Genomic DNA, 17,870 nt, shown 5'->3' with positions numbered 1-17,870 from the left:
AATAACCGTGCATTAACACTTTCCTATAGTAGCTTGGATATGTAAGAAACGCGGTAGTATTCGGTAAGACGTAAGAACACTATTATTTGGAAATGACAAAGCGCCTTTAGCCTTATAGAAGTACTTTTAGTGCAGTAAAATTCCAAATTTTTAATGCAATTTAAGAGAGATATAGATTTAAAATATAAATTGAATATTTATAGCAAAAAAATATAAATGAGGAAAAAAATTTTACTCGCGAATCTTAATCGTTACATATTTTATCTCCACTTTGATATAAATATAAATCTCTATATACAACTATAAGTCCATTGAAGGCATGAAGCCAAGAATGTCTGAAGCAAATGTAAGAAATAATTTTATTAATAATAGACAAATGAGAGCATTTCTCACATTTTAACGTTAACCACAGAATAATGGGCGTGTACGGTTTTATCATCGGAACACGGCTAGTAATTGAGCGTCTAGCGTAACCGCACCTTACATTAAATTTGCAATCGCCCGAAGCAACTTTGTATTAAACACATCCGCGTAAAATAGGAGCTGCGCCACACCGCGAAGGGAAGTGAGAGTCTCTCGTTCCAAGCGCTATTGTTTGTCTGCATTTGGAGTGCCGAGGCGATAGAAGAAGCTCCGCCGCTGTTTTCTGGCGTTTTACTTTCTAGCGATAGTCCGCATCGCGACATTACCTTCGCGGGAACTTCACGGCGCGTTAACGCGGCGAAAAACGCGTTGAAAGGCCAAGAATTCGTTCTACGTGGAAAAATTCGTCACGGCTGTCGAGTAGCGAACGGCTTATGCTAATTTTCGTTCAATTTTCATCAAACCGCGCGACGTGTCGTATCGAAAAGCGATACGATCGCGATTGTAATTTTCACGCGTCCATGAATGCGCAGAAAGCATACTGAGAATGTCAATTGCAGAGAAAATCTGCATTTACAAACTCGATAATATGCACATGCAAAGAACATTAGCGATTGATAAAAATTCTTTAATCTCCGGTTTATTTAATATTAAAAAAATATGTATATAATATTTTTATCAATGATAAAAGACAGAATTGCACGCTAGATTTGTGTACTCACTTTCTATCAACAGGGGTCCTGCACGCTTCGCGACGGTTTACAATAACGTGATTTTTATAGTTTAACCCTGTACATCAATGAGGTACTTCACGGCGCGTTAACGACGCGATAACAGGATGTAATTTATAACGCGGCCCCGAAAAGGAGACAGAGATTTCTTCGCCGTGTCAACGAGTGTTACAAACACGTGCGCGATCTTCGAAACACGAGTAGACCACTCGGTGGTCTAAGCGCGCATAAAGAGCGGCTATTGCGGAGCGACGATGATTAGGGTGATCGATGTGCCATAATTTGTAACACTGCGTCCCGACGGACACTCGACTTCGACACCGCAGATACCTGCGTCGCTATAAATCACGGCACGCTTCGAACTTTCCCGTCGGCACTGGAAGCCAGCGGCGCGCTATCTTATTCGGCGGAATTTTGCAATAAAATAAGAATGATAGCGAGAGCGCAGACACGCAAGTCATTCTTTTGCTCGCGGTTATTTAAAAATTAATTTATTTTTATATCGCGCTGCATTATAGATTCCTCGAACTTTCTAGTGGACGCTATAAATGACGCAGAAGAATAAAAATACTTCATTCAATAGAGCGTCAATAAAATCATTCGCGGTAAGAAGTGATATGTTTTTTTTATGAGAGATCATGGGAAATAATGTGTTTTGCTCGTGATTTTATTAGTATTAAATAAACTTTATCTCGTATGGCAGATAGCTACGGTTCTCTCTCTCTTTCTCCCGTGCTCTCTTTCTCTTCCATATCAATCAAATCCGTTGTCACGCATATCGGTGGCGCGCTATCTTTCACCATTGTCTCTGCGCGCGACACGGGGGGGAAGGGAAAATGTACGCATATTCGGTTTCGCTTTTCCCGATTCTCAGAGAGGCGAGAAAACAAAGCTGCACGCCGAGAGCGACGCACTCGCTTTCTAAACGGTCGAACGCACGCGGGATGAGAGTACACGCGTGTTCAATCGACCAGAGAACCGTCGAGAGAAACGTCCTAACCGCTACATTCGTCATTCGGTCGGTAAACTTTGCCAATTTGCATATTACGCTGCTGCGGAACAACGCACTCTTTACCCTTGCACTCACGGAAAAAAAATGTCAAATTTATCGATATGGTTTTGTTCGGAGTTCGTTGGGATGAAAAATGGGAATGTCAGTATTGCTATCTGCATTAAGTACCTATATATATCTTTGTTACACGGTGTGCGTAAATTTTTTAATATTATGAATTTGACCGATTAATGCTTATCTATACACTGTTTGACCAAAAAATCGACGCACCTTGACGAAATAATTCTAAATCCGCGAAATTTGGCATTCAGATATTTTATAATCAAGTTAAGATTTTTTAAATTTAGTTAAAATAGTTAAAATTAATAGTTAAAATTTTTTTAAATTAATAGTTTTTATGTTTATTATGTGATACGTCATCTCTTTATCTTTTCTTCAATATAACACATGAAAGATTTGTCAAACAGCGTATTTATTCATATTTGTTGATGTTTATTTAAATATAAACGTTTAGACGCAAACTAGACATTTGGATGCAATTATTTCTGCATCTTGCAATTATTTTTTTCTAATTGCTACTTGAGTTGTTAATTGCGCAGGTGTGCTAAGTGCAACATTGTGCAACTGATGATTCGCTATTAGTGCGACCATCGGACTTTCATCGACAGTCGTGTTTCTGCATGTGGACACACGGTCGCGATAAATGGCGTAGATAAGATATGCAGTAGCGCATGTCGAATTTCTAGAATGGCTTGAATTATGGAGTCACGTAAGGGAAAGGCGCCGTGGATTGTAAGGCGACAGAAATTTGCTGTTCGACGTTTCGCTGGAAAATGTCTCGCAGCTTCTCGATTAGTCTCGATCTCTCGTACGATTCGCTCCGCGTCATAATGTGGACGAATATAATATTTTAACATACGCAGTGAGCCTACTTATCCAATTTTCTATACTTTTCTACAGGCTATTTCGTCTTTTTGTCGCTCTCGGATCTCTCGCTCTTCTAAAATTTATTACGAGCGAAGTTTACGAAAAAAGTTACTTCTCTCGCTATATTTTCCCCTGTTTTCAAGGCCTTTGAATATGTGCGACGTCGTAATTTGAGATAAAAACGCTTTGTATGCCGTGCAAATATGATTCGTTACAAGAGTAAATGTGATAATCGCAGACTGCGCACAATACTGAATCATTTTGCGATTAAAAGCAAAATGATATGATTATGGTGTTAAGTAATGTTAATGCCGATGTGCGATATCATAATTTAAGATAAAATGTCCTATATGCCGCGTAAATATAATTTGATACGAAAGCAGGTGCAATAATCACAGTTAAGTACGCGTAATACTGAATTATTTCGCGACAAAAAGCTAAATTACGTAGTGTAATACATATTTGTATTAAAATTAATTAATGATATAATAATAATTATTAGTAATTATATCATTAATTTTACACTATGTGAAAGATCAATACATTCGAATCGGTGATTCGATCAACTTTTCTATTTTGCCACTTAATATTAACCATGATAAGAGTATTCTAGCACAAGTATTCAAATTGAAATTCTTTAAGCTTGGAAATCAATTTTCTGATCATTTTCCACTTCTGAGAGATGGAACATCTGGATCTCAAGTTATGCGATAAATCGATTCGTATTCAGGAATGGCTGTTTGACGACCGATTGAGTCTTAGATCAACGCAAATTTATCGACGCCTTCATGCAGCCGTCAGTTGTTACTCCGCGAGATGCACCGCAACTTTTCAATTAACCGCAATTTCCAACTCTCCAACCGGCGGCCTCCGATCGGCTTTCTTCAATCGCCGCGGTTGCATCCGCATCGCGAACTTGCATCGTAAATGCAGTCCGCCGATGAACTTTGCACTCAGCTTTACGTCCGCGGGCTACAATACAATTTGATTCATAATAATTAAAACTCGGGTCTCATTATCGCATGCGGAAAAACTGTAATTTCGTAATTGGCGTCATGTTTAGCGTTCACTTTTAAACCGCGCGTTTCGCAAATCCCAATTTTCCGCGTGTGTTGTATTACGTCAATTTCTCAAACCATCGTAAAACAATTCCGTTGTCGTATCCCCACGAATTTCTCTCAGCATAAAATTAATCTTTTCACGTAGTAATATATTTCTACAGGATGTTTTATAACATTGATAAACATATCGCTCGTACTGCAGCCCATAAATGATATGTCGGCACAATAGAAAAAAGTTTCACGAATCGGCTCGTTCGAGTATGCCGATCGGGATAGACAGTCGCGATTACGAGAGAGTGAAAGTGTATGCCGCTGGTACAGGTGCTTTCGATGGGAAGCACGTTTTCTCGCCTCGGATTCAGTTGCACGCACAATCCCGATGAATCCCGATCGTGTTATTTTTCTGTCTTGTTTGTCCGACTTCGATATGTATTCGAGAAACATTAAATTAACCTTCCGCGCTCTCTTCGCATCGATAATGACGACCGATAGTGATCGAGAACTAACGATTTGCTGCTAGTGGTGACCGTTACAGTGCTACGTATCAAGTGTATGTTATGTCGATGTTCTGCTTCACGTATCGCTTGCACAAACAATATTCTTTCGCGGTGAAAAAAGGTAACGTTATCCGAAAAATTGATAAGTAAAATTCGATATTTTTTTTGTTTATTTTTGCATGCGAAAGTGAAATCTAGCGTTGCATCAAAAGATTTTTGCGACGAGAATATTGATTCCGATTTTGTTAATAATATTAGGATAATATTCTTGGATTTTCTGAATAATATTACATTGCTATCGATACGTGAATGTAGCACTGCATTTGTCAATCATCTTTCGAGAAATAATTGCGGCCTGTAATGGCTCGACGAGGCTGTTCTTGCACGTTCTCACGACCGTGAACCTTTGCACCGTGAAACTGCAGTCGGACTACTGGTTGCAGCGTAGTCCAGTAGCCCGAGGCATTGGAAATTGCATGCAGTTCTGGTCGTTAATACTTCTACGCCGTTTGCTTTGTAGGATAAGAATATCGTAAATGTATTAAAAATTCTGTTCCGCGATTGTAAATCACAAATATACTATCATAAACGTATTATTACAAAATTCAAAACAAAGAAAGTAGTCGGAATAGTTCTCATTTTTCCGTGAAATTATTTAAACCTGTTTCGTGTGTCTCTCATTTTCGAGCCAAACTAGAATAATAAATTCTACGAGTTTCTAATAATTTATAAAATTTCCTAAAATAGTAATATAGCTAATCACTTTTAATTCTGCGTCAACAAGGATTTAAAAATATAAATATACTTTGTATAACGTATGACGTATAAATGCTAATCACTTTCAATGACTTTAAGTGGCAAATTTTTTATTCACAGCTAGTTTTATTTATAGAACATGCCGCGCGGTATAATTTGACCATTGAAACCTCCGTGCTTTATACATTCTATTCTCATCTATTCTACCTTACAACTAGTCCACTTTTAGAACAAGAGTCCTTGCATTAAATATGTGTGAAAGAACACTATCCTTGAGAGGCGAACGGATTTTATTTGCGTATCTCTCCATAAAAATAGAGAAATACGATTTGCGCCGGTGTGTAGAATTTTCCGTGAATGTCAACGGATTCACGTTGCTGTAGGAGGCGCGTAGATAGCGTAAGAGGTACCCGTTACAATGTACACGGGTCGCGTGCACTCGCCGACCCTCTCCGCTTCGCTCAGGCTCGAGCGCGCATCTTCGGCGCGCGGTGGCTGTCAGTTCACGTTGTGCGCTCGAGCGAGCGAGCCGTAAGAGTCGTGTGTACGTGTTGCCAGCCGTTAACAACATAACTATACGCCGCGCGGATAAGAGTAAAAGTAACGAAATACTTTCGCGCTGCTGCTACTTGCTGCTGCTGCTGCGTGACATCGAAACGAGCGTCTTAACGGCGCTCTCTGCGCTCCGACGACGAGGCCGTAACATCTGTCTCGGTAGGTGATTACAATCAACTCGATTTTATTAAACCTGGTGGAAAGTTTGTTGAGAGACTTCGACGTACAATGCAAGACAGTGTGCAGTCAACGTACAGTCTTAGTAGTTTAAAAATTGTTTTGAGATTTTTATTTTTATTTCAACTTATCACATTGTGAGTGCCCGATAAAATTTGTATTATGATAAACAAGCGTTGATTTATGCTGCTCGTTTGCTACTAGAATTGTATGGGATTGGTGAAAGTTCATCAAACTGACAATTAAAAAATATTGCTCCAGGTTATTGAAGCGTTATCGAGATTATCTTATGAGAACTTTCTTAGAAAATATTCAGAAAATTTGTCTTATGTGCGAGAAGTTTCAAAATATTCAGAGTATCGTTTGCGACAAATCTAAAGTCATTTGGAGGACTGTCGTTTCATATCAGTAGACTTGAAAGTATTCAGAGGATTATTATTGTTTGCGAGAACTTTAAAACTGCGTAGAGACATCGTTGCTCATATAAGATTTGGAGGTATTTAAGATATTTTACTGCACAGTTTATTACGCGAAGGTATTTCGAAGGTCTTTCGAAGGTCTTTCGAAGGTCTTTTATCTCGAGAAAACTAAAGATATTTAGGAAATCGTTATTATTCTTAAAAGATTTGACAGAATGTTTAAAGAATCATTTGTAGCAAAAATTTTAGCAAGTTGTTGTCTAGCTACTTAAACTGAATTCTCTTCGATCTAGCGTATGTCAGATTCATATAGAGATTTGTCTGTAGTTGCTTTGTTATTATAATAACCGTCATTATGTATTTCTCATTTGGCTTTATCGTCACATAGGTATACGATGTTTTCGAATTCATACATCAATGCATCACGTACGTGCGATATTTCTCTTCTTGTAGCAGCAAATTCAAGATTATTATTTTCGCCGGAGCCAATTTTCCATTTAGACCTTGGTAGTGAACGGATTAATTATCCGATAGAGTAGGCAAAGTGAAACCGATACGTCGTTAAGGACAGAAATGCCGTTTTTATTGAAATATCCTTGACCGATCGCGCTGATCATAGGACGAAGGTCCACTCTTCTGTATCGCCGTGTATTCTCGCCAAGGTGAGGAAATGGAGATCGATCGAAAGTGTTTGAAATGTCACTTTTACGCGGCTCTTGGGCGCTCGAGCGTGTAACGAGAACGCTGTATGTAATTTAATGCACGCGCCCACATATTGGATGACTAGAATACATATATTCATCCTAGAACAAATTCTAAAAATACCTCGTTTGTCGTAAAATGCTTTTTTGACGTACAATTTTCATTTGTCTGTGAGATGAAGTAGCATAAAATATAAGAAAGGCATTTCTACAAGTATTTTGATAATTTATTTGATAATTAAAATTTGGAATCAGATCTACAGAAAATTCTTCTCAACTTTTAATTGTTGATACGTTTACGATTGTTTGTTGAATCCAAGAACTAAGCGATTTATTTTTCATATATGCAATTAAGAAGAATTATATATAAATATATATATCATAATTTTTGCTTCTCAAGATAGTACCCGCTATATAAATGTTATGAAACGTATGGTCGAGTGACTCGACGCTCTATCACAACGCTGAGAATGTCACAGTTCCGCTTAATCGCCCAGTGCGAGCGATGATTATCATTAATACAGGTTCGTCGTTCGAACAAGTACGGCTCACTATCAGGCCAGGAAGTGACACAGTTACAGTTTTGGGAATTATGCAGGACTTAGCTCTTTCTTTTCTGCCAGTCAGAATTCTAATCTGATATCTTATTGTCAATATTATCGATTAAATATTATTATTTCTTATATCTCAATATTATTCATTAAATACTAATATTATATCTTAATCATTATATCGCTTTTTACGAACATGTCATTATAATAAACACTTTAGTCTTTAATCACATAGCCTTTAAAACATATGAATTGTATATAAATTTATATAAATCTATATAAATTTATAGTGTCCTGAGTTTTTCGTATTTTTTTCATGGATTCTGAGAGCGAATAAATTTGTGCTTTACTAAAGTTTCCAAAAATCTGAGAAATAGAATCTATAACAATAAGGGCTTCAATAGAATAGTAAAAAAAATTATTTCGCCAATATAATTGTTATGGATTTTACTGATCTATAATATGTTAAAGACTGTTGGTATTTGACGAGAAATAATCGATACTAACAATAAAAGTAGACTGCAGTTGAATGGGGTCGTAATTAGAAAGACGCTTCGGTTACACGATAGTTACGCCTCTGCCAATTTGTGGTGGCCAATTATCGTGCTACTTATTAGATGTTACGCGTTGAACGTTTTACAGGGTGCGTTCTTTCGCAACTAGCGCGAGTTACAAGTAGCGGAACAGGTTCTTATCGTTAAATTATTAGGAGGAAGAGAGCCACCAGGAGAAAGCGGGTTCCATGGACCCGATTTCATCCCGTAACCTGTCAAAGTCTCGTCGAAATTACCATTCATTATATCAGCGTGATACACGCGCTGGTGATGAAATCGGATGCTGGCCACTCCCGATTCATCGCGATCAAGGTCGTCTCGGAAAATCGGAAGCGCTGCGCATTCTAAGAGGAGATTGGCATTTGCGCGATTTAGCTCACAGCCGGTTTTTGTCGATAAGAAAATTATGCATATGTCAACGCACGTATCTCGGATATTGAATATAGGAAATAGGAAAGGTGAAAAATCTAATCCATGTCGGCGCGCAAGATATAATTAATGATGTTTTTGCAGAAAGTTTCTTCGTATATAAATTTTTACAATTTATTAATCTTTTCTTACTTAACGAAAGCCGCATCTAATCATGTGTCTTTTACAGTTTTTAAAATTTTTGATATTAAATATTACGGTGACCGATAACAAGGCTGAAATAAAAATTATGCCGAGTAAATCCAGTTGAGATTAAAATTCCAATTGCATTTCTTCGAGTTTTATCTTTTTTCGATAAAATTTGAAATATTCGCGAACGCGAACGCACCTCTTCGATCTGTGCACTTTGCTTTCTTATCGCGACTACATCTGAACTCCATCCTGTCACGAATGGTCGGAGAGGAACGAAAGTAAAGGAAATTCTCAGAGAAATAATCAGGATATTCATGGCGTATCCGGCACGTCGTCAAGTTTATGTTGTTAAGCGCGCGTCAGCACTGTGGAACCAACTTAGACTGTAGGAATTATAAATCATTCCATCACAACTGCTTGTGCGTCGAGGTGCCAATTATACTCACAGTTTGAGACACAGACTGCAAAACGACCTATTCCGGATCATTGTGGATTACATAAACGGATATAAACGAAAGTTACGATTTCTGCGTTACGAACGCTTTCGCATCTATTGAATTGCAAATTTAAGTGAATCTTAATGGATAATTCATGTGAAATCAAAACATCCAAATATGCGCAATTTCGAAATATCTTTATTATATATCTTTATAAACTTCGAAATCATATTAAAATCAACTTCGTTCAAAGATTGATCGAACATTTTTTATTTATTTTTTTGTTAAAAGAAAATGTTTTTTGCTCTCTTTTTAAATTTATTTTTATTTATTTGTTTTTCCCATTAAAAGTTGAAATTAAAAAATTTCCTAAACTTTTAATTGTTCGTTTTAACTAAGCACGAAATTGATCGCAGAATCGATATGCGAAAAAAGGATACGAAAGATTTAGGAGACTCTGCACATCTGTATGCCGCGCGTTCAAGCTTGAAAGAAAAGAAAAGATATTCATAGGCGAAAGTATCTTTTCGAGCGATCTATCATGCTCTCTTAAGGTCGCGATTGAAAGATATCGATTATTCTCGCGCTCGGTTTCTTTCGTCTCGTGACTGAACGACGAAAATAAATCGTGGCTCGCGCGCATACAATTATCACTCTGTTCCGAGGAGAAAATGCGCGCTTTTATGCGCTGGGTGTTTGAACGTTAAATTGACCGTTTCGGGGACAGCTTCGACGAAACGGAGGCAAGACGTCGCGCGCGGCGGCACCGCCTTGAAGGCAATAGTACCGGAATAATCTTCGCGAAGAGCGCAATTTTCAGAAACGCAAGGTTTAGTAGCTTTCCTTCTTTGTGCGCGGCTGATCTCTCCTTCGCGTTTACAATTATTATCGCTCGTTGCTGCGGTCACTATTAAAGTGGAGAAAATTCTCTTGAACCCACGCCATAAAAATGCCAAAGTGGATTGTTATGGCTACATTCGTATCGTGTGTATGCAAATGCGCTTCTCTTCGGCCCATTGTTGCCCGTCGGCCGCGCGATGTTACGCGCTGTCTCATCGAGCGAAACAAGCCGCGTCGTTACGATGGAACGTACGTATAGATGAATGATTACTCGCGCCGTGCGCGTACGAAAGGTATGCATACATTTCGAAAATATTAGCTCTTACTCGCTGAATAATTTGCCGCGAGTGAAGTATGGACTAGTCATCGTATGGATAATTGAATCCAAACTGTCAATGTTTATTTTCATTTATTTTTTATAAGACTTTTACTTAATTATCGTTTACATTAGTATTTATTTAACAATTGGCACCTATATATTGTCCGAAAGTGCCCGGATTATTTTAAATCGTAATGTCATTTGTACGCCGCAAAGGGGGCGACTTCCCGATTCGGCTATCTGCGGGTTTTTCCCGTCGCGAGGCATAGCGGCGCCGCAAATACGAGTAGATTGAGTAACCGCCGCCGACAATTGTCGGTTCCCCCATCCCGTGTGTTTGGCTGTGTCGTGCGAGAAATATTAATACTTTCCACTTCCTTCCGGGGGACCCGGCCCCCTCCTTTCGACACACTGAATTCATCGCAACTCGTTTACATACGGCGTGTGTACGTAAACACGCGCGACACAGGGTCGAAGCTGAAAACGCACACCCGTCGTTTCTCACTCGCTTGCGGCCACTCGCACTTTTGAGCGCGTGCGAGAGGGTACAATTAGCGGCCATCGCACGCCGCGCTGAGTTACACACAATAGCCGGGTGGATGGATGCCTCGCGAAATTGCTTACGGTCTATATACGGTGCGGTTGGTGGTTTCGTTTCGCGGAGAAACGTCGAACTGTGTGCAAATCACTACGCAGAACCGATTTTTTTCTCTCGTTTGTCTCTCGACGAACACAGTTATTTTCTTATATTTTTTCCCGTCTCATTTCAAATAACCCAGTTTTCATTCAATTGTTTTGAGGGAAGCGATTTTCGCGCGATTCTCGCATCGCAAACGTTAATATAATAAAAACTTATTGATGGTGATTTCTATAAAGAAACTGTTATTGTTAAGTGCAGAAGTGGAATGACAATTTGTATTTCATTAAGTTTCTCTACTGCGCGAATAGATTGAAACAAGATGGAAAATAGTGCAAAATTGAAATTTTTCTTGTCGAGGTGCAAGTGTAAGAAAGCGAAGGTAAGAAAAGCAATACATGCACTTCTTCAGCCTATTTTCCTGTTAGCTACTTGCACTCTCTTTGATTTTGCACTATCAGTGTTAGTTTCTTTCGCATATGAAGAGTGACAAAATCAAATTCGCAGCTGGTAAACGCGATTATCATGTCCTCATCCTTAAACTTGATCGTATTTGCAACCAGATTCTCCCGGCAGTTTTGCTAAAATGTGCGTCTGATAAGATGAGATAAATTAACTTTCATTATGAATTATAATAAAAATTTAATTAAACTGATTTATATTTATATATTGCAATAAGAATTTATATAATATCATTACTCTATTTAACCATCAGAAAAATCGTGTAAAATTAATCACGCAGATTTAATTAATATAATTTATATTAATATATTCTAATAAGAATTTATATAATATAAATTTGTTTACCCATTAAAAATTCACGTAACGAAGATTTAAGGAACATAATACTGTAATTAAAATATCTTTTGCCCATTATTTTATTTTCTTCTACTTGCACATGGCGTTCGAAGAAGCGCTATCGGCGGCTAAAATCGAGGACGGAAGTTCTCCACGATAACTACGGACCTTCAGTAACGGCGCGGCGTTCGGTCACGATCATCAATTAATGTGCTTGTTATAAATTTTTATCATCGGACAGAACCCACAAAATGTACCTTTCGTGGATCCGATATTTTCTTAATTATTATTTTGCAACCAATTATGCGGAAACGAGCGCCCATTAAATTATCATGTGCTTTTGGTCACGCATTAATTTTATGACAACCGGTCCTTTAATCTCGTATTCAAGTTTCTGCAAAAATATTCTCTTTAAAAATGTATTTATATAAATTAAGTAACAAACAAAGTTTTGAAAGATCTCGCGCAATTTTATAAAGATACATTAAGTAGCTTAGCGATCTTGTAAGCCAATTTTCATAAATGTGCAATTTTAAATTCGAGACAACCTTTGTAATTTATGCGTCGATCGGTAGGAGAAATTTTCTTCATTATATCTCTCGTGTTGCGAGATTTATACGAAACCTGTAAGGTCTTCCTGGCAGGTAACGGAAACAAATTGCGCGTTTAAAGATTGAAACGGCTTTCCCAGGATTGTATTTCGCGTTACATCGCAGGCTAATTTTATGTCATTAACATGCGCCTGATAGCTGATTTTGCGCGATTAACATACGTTTCTCATGCGTAATGCTTGATTTTCGTCATGTTTATGTATTCTTAGCGATTATGATAGGCCGGCTCGCGGCGGTCTCGTACCGGATGGAAAACCGCTGCAATTACTAGTCATCATCTCGTAGATGACGCCAGCAGGAAGCGGTAGCTTTATCCGATTTTACACGAGTCTAGAAACGGATGACGTTTCGCAAAAGTTCAAGATTCGCGATCGCGATTGATCACGATACGCCGTTCTGCGGCGTATGGTAAAGTAAGAGTGATATCTCGGTGAAATCATCGATGACGACGACGACGTCGGGAAGCCGCGAAACGCCGCCCGCGGACGCGACTTTCGATTCTTCCTCGCCTTCGGGCGAAGCAGATGCGAAAGCGGAAGACGTATTCGTTTTGTTGTCGAGAGAAACAAATTGTCTCGAAAGTAACGAATACGTGGTGGAATTTTATGTAGCCCGAAAAATTGAGAATTATAATATCATAATACAAACGAATAGAAAACAAAATATGAATAATTTGATAAGAATTCTGTCGATATTTTAAAATTGCATTAAATTAATAAGTTTAACTGTGAAAAATTTCGACTAAATTCTTTAAAAATTTAATGAAATATGTGACATTTAAATACAGATATATTCTTAGGCGAATATTGTTAACTTGTTAAACTCTAATCGTTGATTGCTTCGTTGAGTGGACCGAAGCTTATCATTACCTTGCGTAAAAGGCGTTCGATTACGCGGCCTAGTTTGATATTTGACGCGTGATTGGATCTTTGAAACCTCTCTTCGCTTGATAACTATAATCAAAATTGCCGTTCATCAATTTATTCTAATCAATTCTATGTGTGTTTCAGGTGATTACTAACGGTCTCAAGTGCAACTCGGACGACGTGGACGGTTTGACAAACGGTGAGTCACTCGACATAACTCTCTCTTTTTGCTTCTCTTTTCTTTTTCTTCACGCATTCCTTTGTAAAGAGGCGCAATCAACGGTAACGATAGCAGGAGGTTAATTTCATTCGATACACTAAGGCGGCACCTTAGTTTCATTGACGAAATTCCGCTGCGCGAAGGCGTCGTCAATGAAACGGCTCAGGACGGTACGAAGATTTCGGAACAAGCGTCTCTCTGATCCTTGACTTCTATCTTCATAAAAAAATAGTTAAATTTGCGCTTTGATTGTTACCGCCAATTTAAAAAAAAAAACATCTTCATCAAAGACTTACATAAAATAACTATTGCGCAAATTTTCTGTATGAAAAACAAACGTAAATTACATAGCTTATAATTTATTAATATGTAATTAATTTTTTTATTAAACATTTAGAAACTTGTTAAGACTTTATTGCTTAAATTTCATTAATTTGATTCGCTTGCTTCGATTTTGCATTATTTGCACACGTAATTGACAAACTTAAAACCCTGTCGTTATATTTTAGTGCCATATTAAGTACGTCGCAAAATTAATATCTTTAGAAGTCTTATTAGCGTGTTAAACAGATGGGCTAGCGATGAAAAAGCGATTTTATCCGCGCGCGAATTTTATCGTGACTTTCCTATATTGCTCATTATCGTTTTAATTGGATTCTAATGTTCAAAACTTTTTGCACTCGCTGGAAACTCTTATGGTCCCGTTTTTATAACTCCGACTAATTTATAGCTAACGGTTTTCCCCTCGTAAATCAAGCGCGCAGATATATCGGCATTTTTATCGGCGTTTATATGATGCGTATGAATCTAATTGCGCGACGTTTATTATTTTTTAATATAATCGCAGTTGTTTCGCATTCCATAGATAATTCCGCCACTCGAAACACGTGCCCTGATTGCGGATTTATCTCTTTTGCCCGAAAAGCTTGCGCAATGTGTTTGCTCGATTGTTTTAAATTAGTCATTACAACCTTAAATACACTTGACTATATCTTTAAACAATCTCCAATTGAACGTTTTTAAACAAATCATTGTATCTTTAAATTTCTAAGATTACTTAAAGCAGCTGGTTTGACACGCGCCACGTGTTCGATATCGGAGCGTGTGCTTCGAGTGACGGAATTGTCGATGGAATGCGTAACAGCTGTGAATTTTATCGAAATTTAATGAACAGGGGGTGCGATAAAAATGCCATTCTTTATACCGAGAGCGATTCGCGTTATATATAGCACACGGATTTCTCGGATGACCGCAAGACGAGGATTTTGTTCTGCGGCCGGCAAAGAGAAAGCGCGTTTTTTCCGATGATGTAACCTGTCGTCCTCGTCCTCGGCGAGGAAGTTGCGACGGCCCTGACTTTGCCCTTCGGTCACTATCATCATCCCGACGGGTGCAAGTGAGCGAACGAGTGAGCAAGCGAGCGAGCAAGCGAGCGAGCAAATGAGCGAATGAGCGCGCATGTGGTGTGCCTGCAACGACGGCGATCCGACCGCATTTTCTCACGCTACTTCAGCTGCTCCTTGCCGTCGGTGCAATGATCTCCCTTTCGTGGCCGCACATCTGCCTGAAAATTACGTTCCGGGCCGGCTTATGACGGCGATTCATCCCTCCCCGTCCCGCGCTTTGCTTCTCCTCCGCACGCGACTCGTTAATTCGAGATCCGCCGCGTCATCTCTCCGAGCAGGACGCTCTCCCTCCTCCCCGTCACTCTTTGTCTCGATATTAATCCTTTGACGCACTTCGGAAGTTAAAACAGTCCCGCACCCTTCGTATAATTTTCCTATCAGTAACCGATCCATACAGTGCCCCGACAAACTTCTCATCAATTTGAATTATATTTTAAAGGGATGTTGAAAAGACGCTAATTCTCGAGTAATGAATTATTAAAAAATCGAACATTTCTCTTTCGGGATTTGAATGGATAACAAGATATTATTCTTCGTCTGTAATTATAAATTGAAATTTGGTTGCGTAATATTAATAAAAGAACAGGGAGAAAACGTGTTATCTAATAAAAAACACTATCCCGCAAAGAGAACTAATTTTAAAGCATTTTCTCGTTTATTTTAACGTGTACGCAGGGTATTGTAATGTTCCGCGTATTATTCAAGAAAGTAGTTATAAAAAAATTTCTTTGTTTATTCGTGACTTGTAACGAACGTTTCACGTGCCTTCGCGATCGGATACTTTTTTTTCTCTCTCTGCTTTTATCTTCCATTCGTCAAGGTCTTCTTTTGGCAATTATTGCGTCAGTTTTACGGTATCATTGCGCTGATTGCTTCGGTCGTCGGTTAACGGTGCTTTGATCGGCGTAGTTTCGCCCTCTTACCTGGCTTTGTTCAATATGGAAACCAATTGCGTGCGACGGTGATAAAGTTAGGTAAGCGCGGCGGTGAAAGCAGGAAGGAGGAAGAGAACAAGAGGATGCCGAGTTCGTATCGCGTCGCTGATTATTAGATTATTATGTCATTTTTAATTTAATCCGCGGTCGGCGTAACGTAAGGCAATCGAAAGCACAAGCGCTCGCGTTGTTGTTGATGAATCCGGTGTGCTCTCCTTTATCGGGATTCAAGGATAACCCTAATTAACGCTATCATGAGATATACGCGGATAGTTCCGTAATTAGACTCCAATCGTTAACGAAGAATTAGCGATTACACCGTAACCGCGATTACGGCCTTAATTTAATTACGACTTCAAGCGCGGTGCGTTTCTCTCGAATTTAAAGCCATCTCGAAATCCGCGATTAAATGAACGTATTTAACGATAAAAATTAATTGCGTAGCAAGACTAGTCTAATGGTTCTGTGTTATCGTTTATTATTTCACTTTTTCTTCACGCCTCGTAATACTTGTTGGTTTTTTTTTTTTTGCGCATTAATCCACGTTACGAAGCACTTTATACGGAGTTTTGCCGACCAATCTACAATTTTAAATAAGAAAACACTATTGTTTCTTTGCGTTCAAACGAACGTTGAACGGAGTCATTCGCGAGAACTTTAATACAGCTCTTAGTTATGAAGCCATTTATATTAAACATTAAAAAGTTGTAAGAATTGTGGGAAAATTTTTCTTAAGGAAGAAATCGGTTTTATGTTCGAAGAATTAAGATGGGATTAATAAAATGGATGGATAGATTAGACTTTATGATCTGGTTTTATTGTATTTATAGTTTTGTAAATCTTTGACGAAACGCTCCGCCATCGAAAGTGAGAGCCGCGTTTTAGCTTATCGAGAAATTGAGAAGAAAGTGTCGTTGGGGGGATATTTCGCGATATACTACTTTCGTTTCGCATCTCATAGCGCTCGTCATTATTTCGGGTACACCCATATACATCTTTTAACGCCACGCTATGAGAGAAGTGGCTGCGTTGTTCTGCGAGGCTGTAAAACACACCGCTCTGCACGCGGTTAACAGCGTCGCGCCTCGCCGGGCGTCGTCCCTCACGCGAAATTCGCTTTCCGCTCGTAAAATCCAGCAATCCGGATCCAATGCAATTCCCTCTCCGCGATAAGGGTTGCCGACGAGAGCGCACACAAATGCATTATTATCGAGGGTTCGCTGCAACTGCCAGATCGTTCGATGACGAGAACGCGAGCTTCCTGTTTTTTAAATTTATTACTAAATTATTAATTTTTTTGCAAAATTTGACTTAAATTTTTTAATGAGATATTTCGCAATGTTTAAGTTTTGGAACATAAATAATTAGGAAGTTTTATCGATTAAATAAATTCAATATTGTGTAGTTTTTGAATTTTTTTTAAATTTGCTATATCCATCTTTTAGGATTTTCGTGTTTTTATGTCTTTGCATTCTCGGGACTTTTCGTAACTTAAAGCCTTTGAGATTAGCCTTAAGCTTTCTGATCCATAGATCTGATCCTTTCATTCTTTGTGTCTTTTGGAAATTTTATATCCTTTATGTAACTTTTTTGAAGTTTTACAAAGCTTATAAGCTTACTTTTATATGTAGACTTGTCTAAAAAAAATTTTGCAATTTATGTTAATTTGCATTAATTTCAAGGCTCGTGAAAATATTGATCACACAATCGTTTGCAAAATCTACGGAAATTAATGAATTTCACACAAATCACGGCAAATTATTTGAGATCGTATCAAACTGTGGCTGTAGCTCGCATTGTATAATATCGTCCAACGTCGGCGAAACGTAATCGCGCGTGTGGAAATAGAATTATGTCACAGCATACTACATTGTTATTTTCAGCTGCTGGAAATTCAATTATTTCCTTGTCGAAGCAGAATAAGGTGGCAAACGAC

The 17,870-nt window shown here is 38.5% G+C and overlaps 1 protein-coding gene across 2 annotated transcripts in view; it reads left to right on the top strand.

The window, feature by feature from the left end:
* Window positions 1-17,870, top strand: part of LOC105667643 (uncharacterized) — a 38,914-nt gene that overhangs the window by 13,804 nt on the left and 7,240 nt on the right. For both annotated transcript variants that reach the window (XM_012359564.2, XM_012359565.2), the window contains one exon: window positions 13,518-13,572. In XM_012359564.2, the coding sequence (XP_012214987.1) occupies window positions 13,518-13,572 (55 nt within the window). The remainder of the gene's footprint in view (window positions 1-13,517; window positions 13,573-17,870) is intronic.

This window comes from Linepithema humile, chromosome 7 (assembly GCF_040581485.1).
Source record: "Linepithema humile isolate Giens D197 chromosome 7, Lhum_UNIL_v1.0, whole genome shotgun sequence".
NCBI lineage: Eukaryota > Metazoa > Arthropoda > Insecta > Hymenoptera > Formicidae > Linepithema > Linepithema humile.
Note: the sequence above shows the minus strand (reverse complement) of the source record. Positions and strands in the feature narration are given on the sequence as shown.